This window comes from Marmota monax, unplaced genomic scaffold, assembly GCF_021218885.2.
Source record: "Marmota monax isolate L192 unplaced genomic scaffold, Marmota_monax_Labrador192_F-V1.1 WCK01_AAM20220418_F8-fsc00528, whole genome shotgun sequence".
In the NCBI taxonomy this organism is placed as follows: Eukaryota; Metazoa; Chordata; class Mammalia; order Rodentia; family Sciuridae; genus Marmota; species Marmota monax.
In genome coordinates this window covers 178,888-198,616 of record NW_026694026.1, presented here as the reverse complement: position 1 = coordinate 198,616, position 19,729 = coordinate 178,888, and the positions used below count along the sequence as shown (strand labels likewise).

The 19,729-nt window shown below is 45.5% G+C and overlaps 1 protein-coding gene across 2 annotated transcripts in view; it reads left to right on the top strand.

Moving 5' to 3' along the window:
• Window positions 1-5,699: 5,699 nt before the first annotated feature.
• LOC124106454 (malignant fibrous histiocytoma-amplified sequence 1) overlaps window positions 5,700-19,729 on the top strand; it is a 94,368-nt gene continuing 80,338 nt past the window's right edge. Inside the window, exon 1 of one of the 2 annotated variants that reach the window (XR_006856074.2) lies at window positions 5,700-8,906. Coding sequence is in view for 1 of the 2 variants with exons in the window: in XM_046464065.2 (XP_046320021.1) it covers window positions 5,897-8,906 (3,010 nt within the window). In the remaining variant the exon portion in view is untranslated. The remainder of the gene's footprint in view (window positions 8,907-19,729) is intronic. The other variant, XM_046464065.2, reaches the window with a different exon arrangement.

The window sequence follows — 19,729 nt, the reverse complement described above, 5'->3', positions numbered from 1 at the left end:
AGATTGTAAAGATTAAATGAAATACTACATGGATAGCACCCAGCACAGTGTTTGGGTACACAGAACACCATTTAATACATCTCAGTTATTGAGAGGTGAATTATTCTCAGAGCCCAATAGCAGAAGTTCAGATGACACAACTCATAAGACCCTCTTTGGCTAAATTGTTCAATGTTGATTTTTAAAATATTTTATTATTTTTGATTGCCATGTATTAATTGTACCTATTAATGGAGTTCAGTGTGATAGTTTAACACATGCATACAGTATACACTGATCAGATCCAGCCTCCCTTAATCCACTCTCTTCCCCACATTTCTTCCTTCCCAATCTCTAGTAATCACTCTTCTATATCCACATCAACTTTTTTAAAAAATTTTTTATTCTGCATATGAGAGATAACATGCAGTATTTGTTTTTCTGTGTATGGTGTATTTCATTAACACAATGTCTTCTGGTTTGACTCATTTTTACTATAAATGATAAGATTTCATTAATTATGTCTGAATAATCTTCCATTATTTATATATTCCACATTTTATTTATCCATTCCCTTGTTAATGGGCACCTAAGTTGATTTCACATCTTAAGTATTACAAATAGTGCCACAGTATTCATGGGCATATTTGATGTCAATTTTTTGTTTGTTTGTTCATTTGTTTTTGTTTTTGCACTGGGGATCAAATGTAGGGATTCATACCTGCTAGGTAAGTGCTCTATCACTGTGCTACAACTCCAACCCCTTTTTCTTTCTTCTTTTTTTCTTTTGACATACTGTCTCACTAAATTGTCCAGGCTTGAACTGGTGATTCACCTGCCTCAGTCTCCCAAGTACCTGGGATTACAGGTATGTACCACCACAGCCAGTTTGTTGATGTCAATTTTTAATGTTTATTTCTAATCTTCTTCTTTGAAATAAGTCTAAAACATTTTAGAGAGATATCCCTGCTTTTTCTCTGTTTTCCCCTTGATTTCCTCTACTTTTGTAAAGCTGAGCCAAAAAGGGGGAGATTTTCTCTTAGTTACATTTTGTTGGAGAGAAGGGAGCATTGTTGCCGTTTATTTAAAGTAAAACATTGGCTGGATCTAAAATTACAAGAGAAAAATGTGGAAAGTCCTCCCCTTTGTGATCAAGCAGTACACACACTCAACACTTCCAGACTTCAAGGAGAGTTCAAATTCATTTTCTCATGTGGTATAACCCAGCCCTGAGTCTCTTTGCATTGCAGGGTTAAGGGATTGCCAAATATCCTTTCAAGACTAGACATGTAGTTTCCATACTCCATTGTTAGTTAGAACATCCAGCCACATGCCTTTTCTTCTAAGTTGAGAGCAGCTAAGTAAATAAAATCGGGAACTATATTGAGTCTAAAGCTGAACCAAGTAAAATGTCGCACTTTTGGGAAACTGTGCTTTCTGAACTCCTGAATGATGAAAGAAGAGCAAGATAAAGGGCTCTTTTTAAAGACCAAGTAGGTGAACTGACTGTACTAGTTTCCTAGGATTGCCCTGCTTTTAAGCACAGAATGTTTCCCATCCTGGGAAACTCCTCAGTCTTGTGTAAACTGGGACATTGGGTCACCTTACAATAAAGACTTTACTAAGTTGTGAATGACAAAGTTAAAATTCAGTGGAAAAGAGTACTCACATGTTTTTTAGAATTATGCACTTTAATGTAGGTAGAGTAATATAAGTGGAAAAAACATAGTGACTAAGTGCTGTCAAAAGAAGCTATTTGTAACTGGGCAAATCCTAGCCAGTTTACTCATATAGTTAGAGTGGGTCTTCGGTAGCTCTTCATCTAATTGCAAACTTGATTCCTAGAAGGAAATAATTAGTTTTTACAGGGCTCTTTGAAAACCCCAAACTTATCGTAACACCAAATGTCCTACAGGCCAAGAAAAAATAAACTGTCCTAAGGAAGTTTAACATTTTTGGTGATGGGAAGTCAAGGAAGGAGAAAGTGTGAGATGATCTTTTACAGATCAAGATTGGTGACCTTGGTGGGGATGGAATCCAGATTCCTGGGCCCAGAGAGGGAACCAGTGGAGGAGAACCAGATCACCTGGGACAACCCATGTAAGTAAGGTATTCTACAGGGAAAGGCAATAAGGAAATGAGATTGTAACTAGGGTTTAGGATCAAGAGAGAAATATGTCAAGATGGAGAAGAGTTGTGTATGTTGAAGATGGACCAAAAGATATGAGGGATAAAGCTCATGTGGATTTCATTGGTAGTCTTATCAAGGAATAAGAGCAAAAGATCCCTGTCTCTCGACCCCCATTCAAGCTAGGACTGACAGATAAGTAAATGGAGGATCTTTTTCTAGAATGACCACAAGGCTCCCTTCTCCTTAGCCATATCTCTTAAGGCCTCACTACCTCTTTATACATACTCTTCTTAACCTACAAACAACTGTGTGCACCACAGAGGGTCTGGACCCTGGGACAAAGCCGCTGTATGTGGGATGTTATTGCAATCACAGGGCTCAAATGGCAATAGTATAAGTATAAGCAAAATAGAATAAATTAAAAGACTAAATTGGAAAAGTTTTGGAAAGTGTTTAGGTTAGGTCTATGGCAAGAAAATCCAAGGCAAGAAAACTTGTTTTTGTTTTTCAGTATTGGGCGTTGAACTCGGGGGTGCTTAACCACTGGGCCACATTCCCAGCTGTCTCTTTATTTATTTATTTTTTAAAAAATTTTGAGATAGGGTCTTATTAAGTTGCTAAGGCTGGCTTGAAATTTGGGATCCTCCTGAGCCACTGGGATTACAGTCTTTCTTTTTGGGGCAGGGGCAGCGTTTAAGACTTATCCTACCATCTGTAGGGCCTGGGGCAAGAGTACCAAGGGAGACCCATGTACTATGTACCTAAATATGTAAATGTGTTACATCATGCTGACATGTGGTGTGTTCATGCCCCTTTTTGCCCTAATGACTCCATTCAGTGGCAAGGAGCCACGTGGGTACATGGCTACAGTCAAGCCCCATGCACAAACCCCAGGCTCCGGGATGAGTAACTCCTTTTGAATGACCATGACCACCTCATATTCCCTGAGTTTGTTAGCTTTCTGTTACTACAAAATCAAGTTGCCATAAAAAGCTTCCAAAGAGAAAAGGGTTATTTTCGCTCACAGACTGTGGTCCATTGGCTGCATTGCTTAGGGACTGGTTCAAGGCAGCACATCAAAGACAACTCATGGTCGAGCAAGCTAGTCATCTCATGGCAGCTGGAAAGTAAAAGAGAAGAAGAGAAAGGGGCAGCATCCTCTGATCCCCACTCAGGCCTTGTGCATTTGAGGTAAGTACTCTATCAATTGAGCTATATCCCCTTAGCTATATCCCCTATATCCCCTAACCAGGCTTGAGGGTGTTTATATCTGGAATTCTAGGTTCTTTATACCTACTGTGTTTTAGAAGGTAGAGAGGGAAAGTCTCCTTGGCCCATCAGAAACTTAACCACCTAGGGTGCAATATGGCTACAGGAGGACCAAGTTGGTTGCTCAGGGCAGAAGTCCTTCTTGCCTGGGTATACGAGGTATAATAAAGACAATTTCTTTCCCTGAGGTTTTATTTTGTCATTGAGTTCTCCTGATTTGACTTAGTTTTCTAGAACACTGGCTTTCAAAGAATGTGTGGACAAGGCTTCTTACCTGGCTTCCTGTAGTACTAACTGCATCAGTACTTGGCAGGCCAAGGGGCTCTGAGACAGTTCCTGTTGACCAAACTCATTCTTATCAGGTGTAGGACCTCCAGGGAAAGGCCCCAGTCCAGGGGTGTTCTCTGGTCCTATCCAGTTTTCTTAACCAGATAAAGCAAATTGATTGATTGATAAAGGTAGAATACAGTTTTCAAAACACATTTAAGATGGAAGCATACTAATTTTCTGATGGCTTCTAAGGGGAACAGTTTGGCATATGTTATTTGGACGAAATCTAAGCCACTTTAGGAGTTAAGTTTCGGTATTTAGAGTGGAGGAGGAAGCAGATTGATGCATTGTCTGGTCTCCTTCCCCAAGGTGACATTCAGATTTGTTTTGGAAGAAGTGGAAGGATGGAGGATTTGGGGCCTAGTTCAAGAACATTGTGAGGGTGATACACTCAGGGGCATGTCCCACCTGGGGATTTAACATACGTGGCTCTACTTTTTACCTTGCTTGTGTATTGGGAAGCACCTCAATGTTTGGACTCCTTTCTACCTCTGTGGAAAAAGGGTCAGTTTTTCTGCCTTAATTTTTTTTTTGTAAACTTTGAGCCTCTCTGGGAGGGAACCCTTGAGCAATTCAACTGTGGTATGGGAGACCCAGCAGGGGGGGGCAGGGGGGGGGCGGGATTTTGTCTCAGTCATTCTCTTTAAAGAGACAAATTATCACTTCTCCGATGATTGCATAGAGCGGTCCTCAAATGACATGTGGAGCTGCAAGGTTTTAAGACATGCATTTAAGTAACTAAATTCAGTTCCACCTCCCTGAAAACTATTTGATTCATGATTAACCAGCTTGGAGGCAATGATGGAGGTGATAAGGGAAGGTCTTGACAGGTTTAAAGGCTTTGGTAAATTCTGAAGAAATCATTTCCTTAGTGTAGATATGATCTCAAAGACACCTCTCCTTACAGTGGGAACATGAACCTGAGTTGAGTACTGTGAATTCTACCTGAAATAGCTGTCATTTCCTTGAACCCATTCAGCAACAGGTACTATACTGTTTTTCACGCAGCTTTGGAAGATAAACAGGATACCCCAGATAAAACACTTTGCATTGCCCCTACCCCGACCACCCACATTAGGCCATGAATCCCTCCCCTTTAGTTGGTCTCAATATTTGGCAAATGAGTGAATGAGTGCCTGCCTTTCCCTTTCTTTTGTTTAACCAATGTCTCCTTCTAAGCTCCTGCAATGACACCCAGGACTCCGAATTCTGCCAGTTTCATTAGGGTGAGGATGTAAGAGTGGGTGTAAGGGGAAGTGGGTGAAGAACGAGATGGGAAACCAGCGGATACCACAGAGGGAAAAAAAAAAAAAGAAAAGAAATCCTTAGAGACGTGGGGCCAACAAAGAGGCAGACGCCAGCGAACCTAATCACTAGAACCCGGAGCTCCAAATCAGCAGCGAGGACGTGTCCCTGTGCGCCTCCCGGCTGTCCACGTCGCTGGCCGCTCCTGACCGGGTGCCCCCAGCCCAGCACCCGGGGCTAGCCCGTGGCTCCCGCCCCCGGGGCGGTGCCGGGAACACGCGGCGCCTCTGCCGGTCACGTGGGGGCCGCTCCGCCGGGCGGCGCTGCCGCTTCCCTATCGCGCCCTCCCAGCGCCGGGGACGCGGCGCTCGCGCTCCCGCCCGAGCCCCAGGGAAGCGGAGACAAGGAGGCGCCGCCGCCCCCTCCTCGCGGCGACTCCCCGGCCCTGCGCCCGCAGCATGCCGGCCGCGGAGCGGAGCGCCGCCCTCCTCCCGGAGCTCGTGGAGGCGACGACGCTGCCGGCCGCGGGGCCGCGGCTGCAAGGGTAGCGGGGCCGGAGTTGGGCACCCGGGCGCCGCAAGGCGGGCGGAGCGGGAGGAGAAGCAGGCATCCTTCGCGGCGTGGCGGGCGGCGGCCCTGCTGCCCGGCGCGCCCATGGCCCTGGAGGACGGAGAATGCGATCTGCACTCCGCGCCGGCCTCCGCCTCCCCCCGCGCCGCGTGCTCGGCGCCCCCCAGAGCTGCTCCGGTCGCCGCCGCCCCTCAGCTGCGGGCGCCGAGCCGCTAGCTGCGCTAGGACCCATAGCCGCTGGCCGCCGAGGGGCGGAGGCAAGGGAGGAGTGGGAGCGAGAGGGCCCGGGAGACGGGCGCCGGCCCTGGTGCAGCACGGCATGCAGCTGCGGGCTCCCGCGCCCGCGTGAGGGTGTCGGTCCCGGGCCCCGCCATGGCTGGGAAGGACAGTGGCAACCTGAAGACGGTGAGGTTGTGGCGGGACGCCGCCCTTCGCGCCAGGAAGCTGAGGAGCAACCTGCGACAGCTAACCCTTAGCGCGGCTGGGGGCTGCCCCGGGGCCGGAGCCGGAGCCGGAGCGGATCCGCTCGAGTCCCCCGACGCTCCCCAGCTAGTGCTGCCAGCCAACATCGGGGACATTGAGGTGCTGAACCTGGGGAACAACGGCCTGGAGGAGGTGCCTGAAGGACTGGGGTCGGCGCTTGGCAGCCTACGCGTCCTGGTCCTGCGCAGGAACCGCTTTGCCCGGCTGCCCCCTGCGGTGGCCGAGCTGGGCCACCATCTCACGGAACTGGACGTGAGCCACAATGGGCTGACAGCCCTGGGCGCGGAGGTGGTGAGTGCCCTAAGGGAGCTGCGCAAGCTAAACCTCAGCCATAACCAGCTGCCTGCTCTGCCCTCCCAGCTGGGCGTCCTTGCCCACCTGGAGGAGCTGGATGTTAGCTTCAACCGACTGGCGCACCTGCCCGACTCACTCTCTTGCCTCTACCGCTTGCGCACCCTCGATGTGGACCACAACCAGCTCACTGCCTTTCCCCGGCAGCTGCTGCAACTGGCGGCCCTGGAGGAACTGGACGTGTCCAGCAACCGGCTGAAAGGCCTACCTGATGATATCAGTGCCCTGCGTGCCCTCAAGATCCTCTGGCTGAGTGGGGCCGAGCTTGGCACTCTGCCCATCGGCTTCTGCGAACTGACCAGTTTGGAGAGCCTCATGCTAGACAACAACGGGCTGCAGGATCTGCCCACCCAGTTCAGCCAGCTGCAAAGGCTCAAAATGCTCAATCTCTCTTCCAACCACTTTGAGGAGTTCCCTGCAGCTCTGCTGCCCCTGGCTGGTCTGGAGGAGCTTTACCTTAGTCGCAATCAGCTCACCTCAGTGCCATCCCTTATCTCGGGGCTGGGAAGGCTTCTCACTCTGTGGCTGGATAATAACCGCATCCGATACCTGCCGGACTCCATTGTGGAACTGACCGGCCTGGAGGAGCTGGTGCTGCAAGGGAACCAGATCGCGGTGCTTCCTGACAACTTTGGCCAGCTCTCCCGTGTGGGATTGTGGAAGATCAAGGACAACCCACTGATACAGCCCCCTTACGAGGTCTGCATGAAGGGGATCCCCTACATCGCGGCCTACCAGAAGGAGCTGGCTCATTCCCAGCCAGCCGTGCAGCCCCGTCTCAAGCTGCTCCTGATGGGGCATAAGGCTGCAGGAAAGACCTTGCTCCGACACTGCCTCACCGAGGAGATAGTGGAGGGAAGCCATGCAGGAGGGGACAAACAGAAGAACTACCCACCTTCCCTTCCTGCCAGTAGCAAGGGTATTGAGGTGACCAGCTGGACAGCTGATGTCTCCAGGGGTCTGAGGTTCATCGTGTATGATTTAGCTGGTGATGAAAGCTATGAGGTGATCCAGCCCTTCTTCCTCTCCCCAGGAGCCCTGTATGTGCTGGTAGTCAACTTGGCCACCTATGAACCACGCCGCTTTCCCAGTACTGTGGGCTCCTTCTTGCATCGGGTGGGGGCCCGGGTACCTCATGCTGTGGTGTGCATTGTGGGCACGCATGCAGACCTATGTGAGGAGCGGGAGCTGGAGGAGAAGTGTCTGGATATTCACCGCCAGATCGCCCTGCAGGAGAAGCACGATGCTGAGGGCCTGAGCCGTCTAGCCCAGGTGGTGGATGAGGCCTTGGCCCGGGACTTCGAGCTGCGCTCTGCCAGCCCCCATGCAGCCTACTATGGTGTTTCTGACAAGAACCTTCGGCGACGCAAGGCCCATTTCCAATACCTGCTCAACCACCGGCTGCAGATCCTCTCTCCGGTATTGCCTGTTAGCTGCAGGGACCCCCGCCAATTGCAGCGCCTTCGGGACAAGCTGCTTTCTGTAGCTGAGCACCGAGAAATCTTCCCCAACTTACATAGAGTCCTGCCTCGATCTTGGCAGGTGCTGGAGGAACTGCATTTCCAACCACCACAGGCACAACGACTTTGGCTAAGCTGGTGGGACTCTGCACGCCTGGGCCTGCAGGCAGGGCTGACCGAGGACCGACTGCAGAGTGCCCTTTCCTACTTGCATGAGAGTGGCAAGCTGCTCTACTTTGAGGATAGCCCGGCCCTCAAGGAGCACGTCTTCCACAACCTCACCCGCCTCATTGACATCCTCAATGTCTTTTTCCAGAGGGATGCTTCCTTGCTGCTGCATAAACTGCTACTAGGGACCAGTGGAGAGAGTGAGGGGGAGGGGGAAAGCTCCCCAGTGATGTCGCTGCCCACCCAGAGCCAGGACCTGCTCCGGGCCACCCAGCTCCATCACTATGTGGAGGGCTTTCTGCTGCATGGGCTCCTGCCAGCCCATGTCATTCGGTTGCTGCTTAAGCCTCATATCCAGGCTCAGCAGGACTTGCAGCTGCTGCTGGAGCTGCTGGAGAAGATGGGACTCTGTTACTGCCTCAATAAACCCAAGGGCAAGCCTTTGAATGGGTCCACAGCTTGGTACAAGTTCCCATGCTATGTGCAGAACGAGGTGCCCCATGCAGAGGCATGGATTAATGGGACCAACCTAGCGGGGCAGTCTTTTGTGGCTGAGCAGCTGCAGATTGAATATAGTTTTCCCTTTACCTTTCCACCTGGGTTGTTTGCACGCTACAGTGTCCAGATCAACAGCCATGTGGTGCACAGGTCAGATGGTAAATTTCAGATCTTTGCATATAGAGGAAAAGTTCCTGTGGTGGTGAGTTACAGACCTGCCAAGGGGGTCCTGCAGCCAGATACCCTGTCCATTGCCAGCCATGCTTCATTACCAAATATATGGACCGCATGGCAAGCCATCACCCCCTTGGTAGAGGAACTGAATGTCCTACTTCAGGAATGGCCTGGACTGCACTACACTGTGCACATCCTCTGTTCTAAGTGCCTTAAGAGGGGGTCACCCAATCCACACGCTTTCCCAGGTAAGTGGAGAGAAGGTCACAGTTCTGTGGTGTGTTGCAAGTTGCATTCGTGGGATATTTGTTGCTAATTTGGCAGAATGTTTACTTAACCTCACAGGTTCCTTAGGGAAGCTTTGCAGGGTAAATATTGGGAGTTTTGGGGACAAGCAAAGGGCACTGAGTACCTGAGAAACACGAAATACCTTCACAAGTGTCATCTTCTAATGGGAAGACCCAGATTTTTGAAAATCAAAACATTTCCCATCTCCTTTCCACTCTTCTTAATTTAGCCACATTTTGTGGAAGGAAATTTCAGGTGGTTGAACAGAAGCTGGGACTAGAGTGACATTAGTCACTTGCCAAGCCTTGACTGTCAGGCAAATTAGACAGAGGGAGGAGTCTGGATTGGGTCTACCGTCCTTTTCTTTTGTTTAAATCCAAAGTGCAGTCTTCAAGTCACAGTGATGGCTCACTCTTCTTAAGAAATTTCAAAGAAGAATGTTCTGTAATTGGGGGCGAATGGTGGATGAGTAAAGACAAACATTTCAGACTGCCATGCATGACTAAATCCTGAGATTGCTGTTTCACCCCACACACTCTGGGGCATGAAAAAGATTGTTGAAATCTCTGAGGGGAGTTTCCTTGGGTATTTCCTGGCAATTTTGAGCTTTATAGACACACAGTTTGTTTCTTGGTAAATGTTAAGAGATGGAGTGCTCTGGCAGAAATGGAAGGGACAAATAGCTGACAAGAATCCTCTAGGGAGGCTTTCCAATAGAAGACCTTTTTTTCTTTTTGAAACCATCATAGTGGAGTGGGAGAATTTCATGACTAGTTGTTTGGGGTTTATTTTCTTTGTCAGATTTTATTTCCTTTTTTTTCAGAGCAATTTTAGATTTATAGTAAAACTGAACAGAAGGAATGGAGATGTTCCATATCGCCCTGCCCCCAGGCATGCACAGCCTCCCACCCCATCATCAGCACCTTGTACCAGGATGGTACATTGGTTCCAATCCATGAACCTGCACTGACACGTCATTATCACCCAAAGTTCCCAGTTGACCTTAGAGTTCACTCTTTGTGTTGTACACTCTGTGGGTTTGGCCAAATGTATAATGACATGTATCTGCCATTGTTTTGTCATAAAGAAGATTTTCACTGTCCTGAAGAGCCTCTCCACTGGTTTATCTACCTCCCTCGCCCTCCCAGTCTTGCCAACCTCTGATCATTTTATTGTCTCCATAATTTTGCCTTTTCCTTCTCTGGGATTTTTTTTTTTTTTTTTTAAGCTTTGTTAATTAATCTCAAACAAGTGTTTAGCTGGGAATGTGTCTGTTTCTCATTTTTGGGGGTTCTTAAACTCATTTTGTGGAACAGGCTTGGTGAACAGCATTATGAGAGTCCTAGGCATAAACCATATGGCAATTGTGTCATTGCCAGTGGCTTACCTTGTCTCCTGTCCCCTGGGCATTTTGAGGGGTGATAAAATGGAAGACTACACGCAACTCTGATCTTTGTCCTGGTCAGAGTGCCAACAAAAATACAGTTCCTAATAGTATCAGGAAGGAATCGGATACCAATATTTCCGAAGGTAACATCTTTCCGTTGCCCTAGATCTAGGCTGAGTTTAATTCTTCAGTTTGAAAAAAGCCACCATATTGGGTTACCAGTCAACTGAGCCTTTCATTCAGTACTGGCATCTTGTCACAGTTCATGACTTGGTGGACTCTTCAGTTTGTTTTGTATTTACCATTGTAACTTATTCATGGAAGTAGAATACTTCCTTATGTGTTGCTAACTTGCATAAAATGGTTGAGAGTTACATTGTCACAGAGTAGCTTATTGAAGGCCCTACCTAAAACCAGTTTGTAATCCAGAAATGAAGCATTAATAAAACCAATGTTATTAACAACAAAGGGAAAGACATGGGTTATTGAACAAGTAAGGATCTGTACAGAAGAATTCCAAGGCCTTTGAGAAGTAAACAGTGAGGCTGTCCCCCCCCCCCCCAAACCTTAGCTCTTTATCTTTTAACAATCATAAATTCTACAAACAAGTTGTACTATGATGCAGAACAAGCCCACTCTCTTTATTTTTTTGTCCTGTCTGCCTTTCACCTGAGGTACACCTGGTTGGCAGGCCAGGCTACAAGGAAGTGATTAATTTTTCAACTTGCAAAACAGCAACAAAAATGGTTGAAAAACTGTTAAATCTTATGTATTGATTAGGGCTGAATCATTGGTCATTTTCAGAATTTTTATTTCATTTTTATAATCAGAAGTGTCATCTTTTTGATTTGTTTAGGATGGTATTTTTTTCCCCGAAGTATCAAACGGCTCAGAATAGTGGGGCATGTGATTTAAGTACCTTTTTTATTAAATTATGAAGACAAGGAAAACCCACATCTTCCTCTTTTATGTTTTTCTGTGATTGCCATGATTTGTCACTAAGTATCACAATTTTGAAAGATTTGGTAGGAGCTAAAATAATAAAAGTTAGAAGGTGATGTGGGAACAATTATAATGTTTGTTCAGTTAGGGTATGCATTAAAAATGCATTCATTAAGCCATTATGTTAAAACAATTCAAGAGAATCCCTTGAATCTAGTAGTAGCCTTTTGTTTTTTTAAAAAGTCATTTTACTATTTAGGGACATAAAAATTGGTTATTTAGTTTTATATTTAGTTACAAGTATCAAGTCCTGTAAATTATAACAATATTATATACAGTAGTAAAAAAAAAAAAAAAAAAAACACTGGATTTTTAGTTTGTTTTTTAACTTTGGGACACTGCTGTGAGAATATATAACAAGTTACTGTCTACCTTGATATTATCCATAAGAAACACAAAGTTGCATTATTATCTTTTAAAATGTTTTTATGCGAGAAGCCAGTTTAGCCCTGTCCTCTTAAATTTTCTGGCTTGAACTGCATGTATGTAGTTGGCTGAGGTAAGTATAATGCTAGATTTCTCTTTTCTTGTTTTAGTTTTGGAAATGCAAATGTTTTGGAAACTCCTCAATCTGCAACCATTGGTTAAAAGCTCTTGTAAAAAAAGATCTAATCAAGCTGTCAAAGAGATTACATTTTTGTCTTATTTAAGACAGTTGGGCTGAGCCCCAGGAGAATGCTTTCTCAGGTACCCACTACTGACTGCCTCCCTTAGAAAGAGGCTTCCTTTCCTTGTGCTCTTGGCCTGCTGGTCATTTGGTTCTGTGTTCTGGTCTGAGAGCATGCTTCTCTGTGTGGAATAGTTATATATTTTTCTAGTCTATTAGTATGATACTTAAGCCAGAAAAGTCCAGTACTACTGTGGATGTATTGACTAAGACTTGGTGGCTGGAACATTGGCCTGCAGCAAGATTCGGCTGCTTGGATATTCCATTTCAACAACTGAATGAATGCTGTGTGTTCTTCAATTGGAAGAGTGTGTCTTAGTCCAACTTGGCACTGAATGTGCATTTTCACCCCAAATCCTACCTCCCGAATCATTAAAGGTCATTTTTAAGAATAATGAGAAAGCAAATCCAAATCAGTAAACCCAATTAGTTGTATGGTTTTCTTAACTACCTTGTCTTTCATTCACTTGGTAACAACATGAAGAGCTTTCTATACCTCCCGCCAGGTATCGGTTGCACCCTCTTCAGTCCCTTGCACCTGGTGTGTACCTGTCTGATGATGTTCAGTGTATTTTGCCTTATTCCATTGGCGTAGGAGTATGTCATAACATCTCTTTGATGGGATGGTTCACTTGCCTCTTCTAAGCAGGGAGGCACACACACAAACACACACACCTGAGGCTTTGTCATCTCTGGGAGAGTCCCTCTGATGTTCCCTGAATCATTGTTTGGTCTTTTGTGAGAAATACCTTTTCTTCTTTGTCATTCTCATACACTGTCAAATTTCCAGGTAGTAATGTGATGATAATCTGGCCCCTTTGGGCTCCCCCCACCTCCAAATGTTCTTCCAGCCTTCCCTTTGTATCTGTGTTACTGGTCTTGTCCTTGAATGGGTCCTTCATTTTGACCACTGAAGCAAAGGGAAATTCTTGCCTTATTATATCTAAGTTTTAGAATTACTGGAATTTGAGCATGACCTAGTTGTTTGGATTGAATTAGTCATTGTTTTTAATTTTACAAAGGTTATTCAGTATCTTTTTAGTTTTAGCTTTATTAATATTGATGCTCCTTGGCTTTTGTTTTATTTTATTATTTTTTTTGAACAGGCTGCTTTGAACTCCTGGGGACTTTGTTTCATATAAAAATAAAAACCTTACTCATGCAGTGGAAGAAGAACCACATGGAATTAAACGCAAAGACTGGAAAGGTCTTGGGGGTGTTCAAATGAGTTTAACTATTAAACGACCTCTTTCAGTTCCAGGGCAGAATTGCAGGTCCATCTCTGCATAAGTGGTTTAGAATTTTCCAGAGAAAGTGTTTTTTATTTGTTAACAGGCATCTTACGTCACAGTCTGCTGCCTGTTCCTCTTACTCCCCAGTAGACCTTGCCTATTTTGGTTTTTGCTCATTTATTTCATCAAATACACTCTTACAGGGTATGCTTCATAGAGCTGTTAGGGGGGTTGGGTAAGGGAATGGTTTAGGAAAACAGTCTTACCCGTGTCCGAGAAGAAATGTGGGGCTTCACCCATCACATAGGAAGGGGTGACTGCAGAAAGGATAGATTGGACACATCTGGTTGTTTTCTCCATCAACTCCTTAACCGGCTTCTCTCCGTTGGAGCCTATTTTTGATTAAGGACCATAATCAGATCCATAGGGTGCCTTTTGCTTTAGGTTTTGAAAACCAGAGGCAAGAGCTGGCCTCCCTTGTCTCTTGCAGGCTCGGTGCTCTTGTGTCCAGGCAGTGGAGAGCTGCTTCACGTTCCCAGTCTTTGTGGAAAGTACATCAGATGGGGTCTGCCTAGGGCAGGGCCAGCCTAGCCTCAGATCTCCCAGGATCCGCTTATCTGGTTACAAAACCAGTTGCTGGTGGTTGTCAGGTTCTCTTCTTCAGGGACTGGCAACCTTCACTTCAGTGGGGAGGGGCTAGGTAGCCCCACTTAGCCCACATGATCCCATGGTGCTCTAGCACTCGGGAAGCTGGGCCTCTCACCGCTCGCCCCCAGGGGGATGTGGGCATCTCAGATGGCCGCAGAATGCATGTGACCACGTGTCATGGAACCACAAAGACCCTCTCGCATGTAAGAGATGCATTATTACCTACTGTGTTCACTGTCCCCAAGTTCTGATGTCTTGGGCCATGGGACAACAGCAGTCTCTGCCTGACACAGGGCGGAGCAAGTGGAAGGGGCTCAAGGTGCCTTGGTTATTTTGAAAGAACTCAAGAAATTCTAGTGACTCTTGATTCCTTTTGAGGGCTTTGGGTGTTTATGATATTGTTTATCTTAAAACTTGTAGTTAAGGGAGGTACGTCTGATTTCCCCACGGATTGTTCTGGTATGCATATTCCTGCCCTCTGAAACCCTCTCCTAATTCTGACAGAAGTGGGAGGGTAGTGGGCAAGGGGCAGCTTAACTGAGTGCCAGGGGCACGTGGTGGTCAGAGTTGACCACTGAAAGCCTTTTGCCACCTGACGTCATGTTCATTCTCCTTGAGGCAATGAACACCCCTTCTTCCCAAAGCCTACTATTCTGTAACTCTCTCTAAGGAAGCTCCAATCCTCCCTAACACTGGCTTCTGTAAGAGGAAAAGGATAGATTAAGAGGAGCATGAGGATGTGATGGGTGGAGGTGGAATGGGTCTGGGAAGAAAGATATTTCTGGTGGTTTGTACCAGCAGCTTTGCCTTCTTCCTGGTGATGTTGCTTTCCAGAAACTCTGTCCTGGCTAAGCCCACTGGTTTTAGTTCATGGAAGAATGTGGAAGAATTGCTGGCTGTTATGCAGATACAATTCTGTGTATGGTGTATACTATGGAGGCAGCGTGGATAACAATTCCCAGACACTAGTGCCAGCAGGACTGACTTATTTGTGGAGATGGAAAAGGAAAATTTTTGAGTTATTTTTATTTTTGGCACTAAATGCTTGCAAACATTTTCTCATATTTTTTCCTTCCTTAACATCATCTCTTAGCTGAAAATAAATGAGGCTTGATTTCTTAAAGAGTGAATTAGTGAAAAGCCATCAGCCACATTTTGCTTTCTTTAGCTGTAAATTTATGGAAGACAAAGAATATGAAGTGTGAAAACCGCAGAGGCAAGAGGCTGTGGCCAGAGGTGGGACAGAGGCATGGGGTGACTGGCATGGGGTGACAGGCGGTTGATTTGCAGGATCATTGTAAGCCTGGGGGCCATTTCACCACCCTCAGGAAGGGACTTCCTGATCATGGCCTGCAGCCTGGGCAGCCAGGCTGGTCCAGCTATTTTGTTTACTTTTGCAAATCTGTGCACAAGTGTGCTTGGGAGAAGGGCAAGGAGAACAGGAGTGATGTCAAGACTGCTCCTTGGCTGCTCCTGCTGGTGTGTGGCCACTCTGCTCTTTGGGTGGGGTGGCTGAATGAGTCAAGTGCCTGCTGCTGCTGCTATTGCTCCTCCTCTTCCCTGCCCCCCTCTTCCTTTTCTCTTCCTCTTTTGAGGCGGAATTGACATAATGTGAAATTAATCATTTAAAAGTGAACAATTGCTGGGCATTTCCCTCCTTCACAGACTTGTGCAACCAACACCTCTAAGTCAAGTGCTTGTCTAGGCAAGGAGCGCTCTGGCTGTGGGTGGCTTTCTTCCTGGGGCGAGCTGGCTGGGAATTCTTTCCCCAGGCTCTTGGTGGGAAGTTTCCTTTTAGGGCATGTCTTAAGCAGAGTAGGAATTGGATACTTGTGTTGGCCTTGAGATGCTGCATTGATTGAACACCTTTTCCCAGGGTTGCAGTGAGAACCCTCTTATTCAATGTTGATAAGAGGACCAGACACAGGCCATCCCAGCCCTCTGTTCTGTTCTGTGGGGAATGTGATTTAATGGGACACTGGGAAGGATACAGGGAGGAGAAGCACATGTGAGTGCTGGGGAATTGCTGTCTTCTGCACACAACTCTTTTTCTCATTCATCTTGAGCGGATCTGAGGGAAAGGGGATCAAGTGGCAGTGGCACAGAATTAGGACATTGCCAGATGAAACAGAAAAGTGGACCATATGTTTATTAGCTCGGTTCTGTCATCAGTCACTGTTGATACAGCTACAGGCAGAAGTTTGCACTGGACTGAGAGTTTTAGGAGAATAAAATAAAATAAAATCTGACCTCGGGCCATAGGGAGCTGAGGTGGGATCTTGGCTAATGTCATTGCCCATTCTTCTTTTTTGGCACCTGGGATTGAATCTGGGGTGCTTCACCACTGAGCCACATTCCTAGTTCTCTTTTATATTTTATTTAGACACAGGGTCTTGCTGAGATGCTTAGGGCCTCGCTAAGTTGCTGAGGCTGGCTTTGAACTCACGATCCTTCTACCTCCGCTGCTGTGATTATAGGCGTGTCCCACCACATCCGTTGATTAATTGTCAGTTCTTGAGTATATGGAATCTGATCACGTATGGAGAAAATCATTTGTGTATTTGAGAAATTACTGGAAAGAGAGAGAGAGAAAGAAATCCTGGCTTTTGAGTTTTCCAGAAAAAAGAAAAAAAAAATGCTTGTGCTGAAAAAAAAAAAACAAAACTGGCCACAGCTTTAAAGTTTACTTGACATGGATGAGGACTAGGTGGGAAGCAATGCCCCAGTCATTCTTTCCAATTGCTTTTCAGTCTGGATCATTTGTTTGCAGACCAGGCAGACCTTGAGAGGGTGTATGTGAGGTTTTCCTTAAAAGTTCCAAGACTTATCGTCCTTTTTGAAGGAATGAAATGGTTCTTCATCGGGAATCTGTACCTTCCTCCATCATTTATGGATTTGCTCCCATTTTGGAAGGGATTGAAGTCATCAGTCATTTCCAAACACCAAACTCTTTGAATGATCACTGACTCAAAAGACAGTGAATTAAATTGGACGCTGTTGTAATAAAAAGATATGACTGCTCTTTAGCTGTCTTTGTTGAGTGCTTTCCTATTACTAGGCTATAAATGTTGAGAGAATTAAAGAGTTAATTTTCTTAGATCCTCCCTACCCCTAAGATGAAGCGTATGCTATTAACACTGTGTTAGCACTTGGTTACAGTAGTGGTGAATTCTGGGGTAGTAACATCAGCTTTCGTCTCTTCCTCATTCCTTCTCCTCTCTTTCTCCTTCTCTTCCCCTTCCTTCCTTTCCTTCCTTCTATCCTTTTCCATTTTTTTTTTTGACAAAAGAGTTTTTTTTTTAAAGGTAATAGGAGAAATATAAAATTAGAAAATATTTCTCTTAGGTGCTATTGTTTATCAACTTTACTGCTGCAGTGAGGTTTTTATTTCTCAGGCCATAAAGTTTATTTGTTGTGTGTACCCTCAACTCTGCCTTTTTGAGAGCATAGGTGTGGAGAAGATGATGAGACTGGGTGACAATGTTGGGAGACTGGGTGACAATGTTGGGAGACTGGGTGGCAGTGTTCCAAAGATAGCATGAAGTGCCTCATATGGGCCATCTCCTGCAGTCCTGCAGGAACCCTGTGAAGTAGGTATCATTACCACCTTCATTTTCAGATGGAGAAACTGAGGTTTAGAAATTAAGTGAACTCCCCAGAGTGAGAGGGCTCTGGGGTTTTAGCCCAGCCTTCTGCTCCTACCTGCTGCCTGTCCTGCCTCTCAGTTGACTTAGGCACACTTCCCAGTATGCACAAACTCACCTGACTTCCCTCCTCTTTCTATGTTTCTGTGAGGTGGATGTACAGAGACCTGGCACAAGAGGCCTGGGGGTCATAATCAGGTGGTGTAAGAGGTAGGGAGAGCTCTGCTGGGGGTCTCAGAGAGGGATCCGTGATGATTTCCAGGTAGTCACATAAAGAATTAGAGAGCATGGGCATTTCCAATTAGAATGGCATTTAAACAGGCAAGAAGGGCTCAGTCCTGGGTGTGTTTGTGTGTATAAGTGTATATACAGAAGCATTTAGCAATGGTAATAAGGAAGACGTAATGCATAATATTTCAATTATGTTCCTGAACTGGATAACATTTGCCAGTCACCCCTGCTGACCCATAAAGTAGAATTTTGGAAGCCTTCTCCTAGTATGTTTCTTTATCATCAGGCCAGACTCTGTTGAGCCCATGGAAAAGATTTATGGCTGGGACAACTGAAGGGTGGTTTCAGATGATTTGCTCAGATCCATGATCAAATGATTGTTGGGCTAACAAAACACTTGCTCTGTAGATCCATGTCTTAGCATGCCACTGGCCACAGCCGAGGCCAGGGAGAAAAGGAGCATTGGTTATTCTAACAGCCAGAGAGCTGCATGCCTGTGTAATCCCTCAGAATGTAGCCAAGAACATTGATTTTCCTTGATCTATGTCTTACCCTAACAGACCCCGCAATAAAGGCAAATTTGGACCTAACACAATTAGTATTTTATTGTGGGCCTTTTGCATTTCAATCTCTATATACTTTCTTTTATTTCTTTATACACTACAGACTAACTGAAAATATATTTTTAATTAACTTTTTTTTTTGCTGTTGGAACACCAGCTCTTACACATTTCATTTGTTTGGACATGAATTACCATGCTGAGACGGTGGTTTCTTGCACCTTACATCCTATGATAGGATTTGAATTTGTCTTCCCTTGCTTCTCAGTTTATCAGAATATACTTATATACCTTTTAGTTGAAATGCTAGGAAGTACAGGAAAGTTTTAAAACTTACTTTTTTACCTATGTTTACTCCCCCCACCCCCATTCCTGGGGATTTAATCCAGGGGAATTCTGTCAGCAAGCTACACTCCCAGTCCTTTTAATATTTTGAGACAGGGAGTCAGTTGTTTAGCCTAGCCTTGAACTCAAGAGATCCTTCTGCCTTAGCCTCCTAAGTCACTGAAATTACAAGCATGTGCACCCATGCCTAGCTACGTTTAGTTTGTATTTTGACATGAAACAAAGGATTTTGTTTAAAACAGAAGCAATATGGAATGGTATGGTGGTTAGTTGTAAGGGTTCTGGGGATAGACTGCTGGGTTCCAATCCCTGTTCTACCACCTGTCATCTGTGTGATGTTGGCAGTCATCATGGTTTCTGTCTTACAGAGTGGTCCTGAGGATAGAGTTAATGTAGGTAAAAAGCTTAGAAAGATGCCTGACACATGGAAGAGGTCAGTAGATGTTGACTCTTGCTGTGACTGCCAAAATTCCAGAAGGTACAAAAGGCTAAAAGGTATATTTGAAAATCTGATAAGGTTGTAGATAAAACTCTTCTTTTTTTCATAACAGGGGTGGAGAACAGTGTGATCCTTGTTTATAAATACCTTATGTCTTTTAAAAAATGTTTCCTCCCCGTATTAAAACATACAGATTTGGAGGATACAGTTAAAAAATTGCTCAGAGCTGATATACAGCATAATCATACTACATGTTTTGCTATTTCTTTCAGGTATTCCCCCCCAAACCCCACCCCAACTATAAGCTTAGGTTTTAAAATGCATAGTTATTTTGTTGTATAAATAATTCAAGTATTGATTTTTTAAGCCAAATCTATTGTGAATATAGTTTGATGGCATTAATACTTACACAACAATTATAAGTGCTTATAGAGTACATCAAGGTGATTTTACCTTTGTTTGTTAATGTTTTTGGGTACTGGGATTGAACTCAGGGGCGCTCAACCACGGAGCCACATCCCCAGCCCTATTTTGTATGTTATTTTGAGTCAGGGTCTCACTGAGTTGCTTAGTGCTTCTCCATTGCTTAGGCTGGCTTTGAACTCTCCATCCTCCTGCCTCAGCCTCC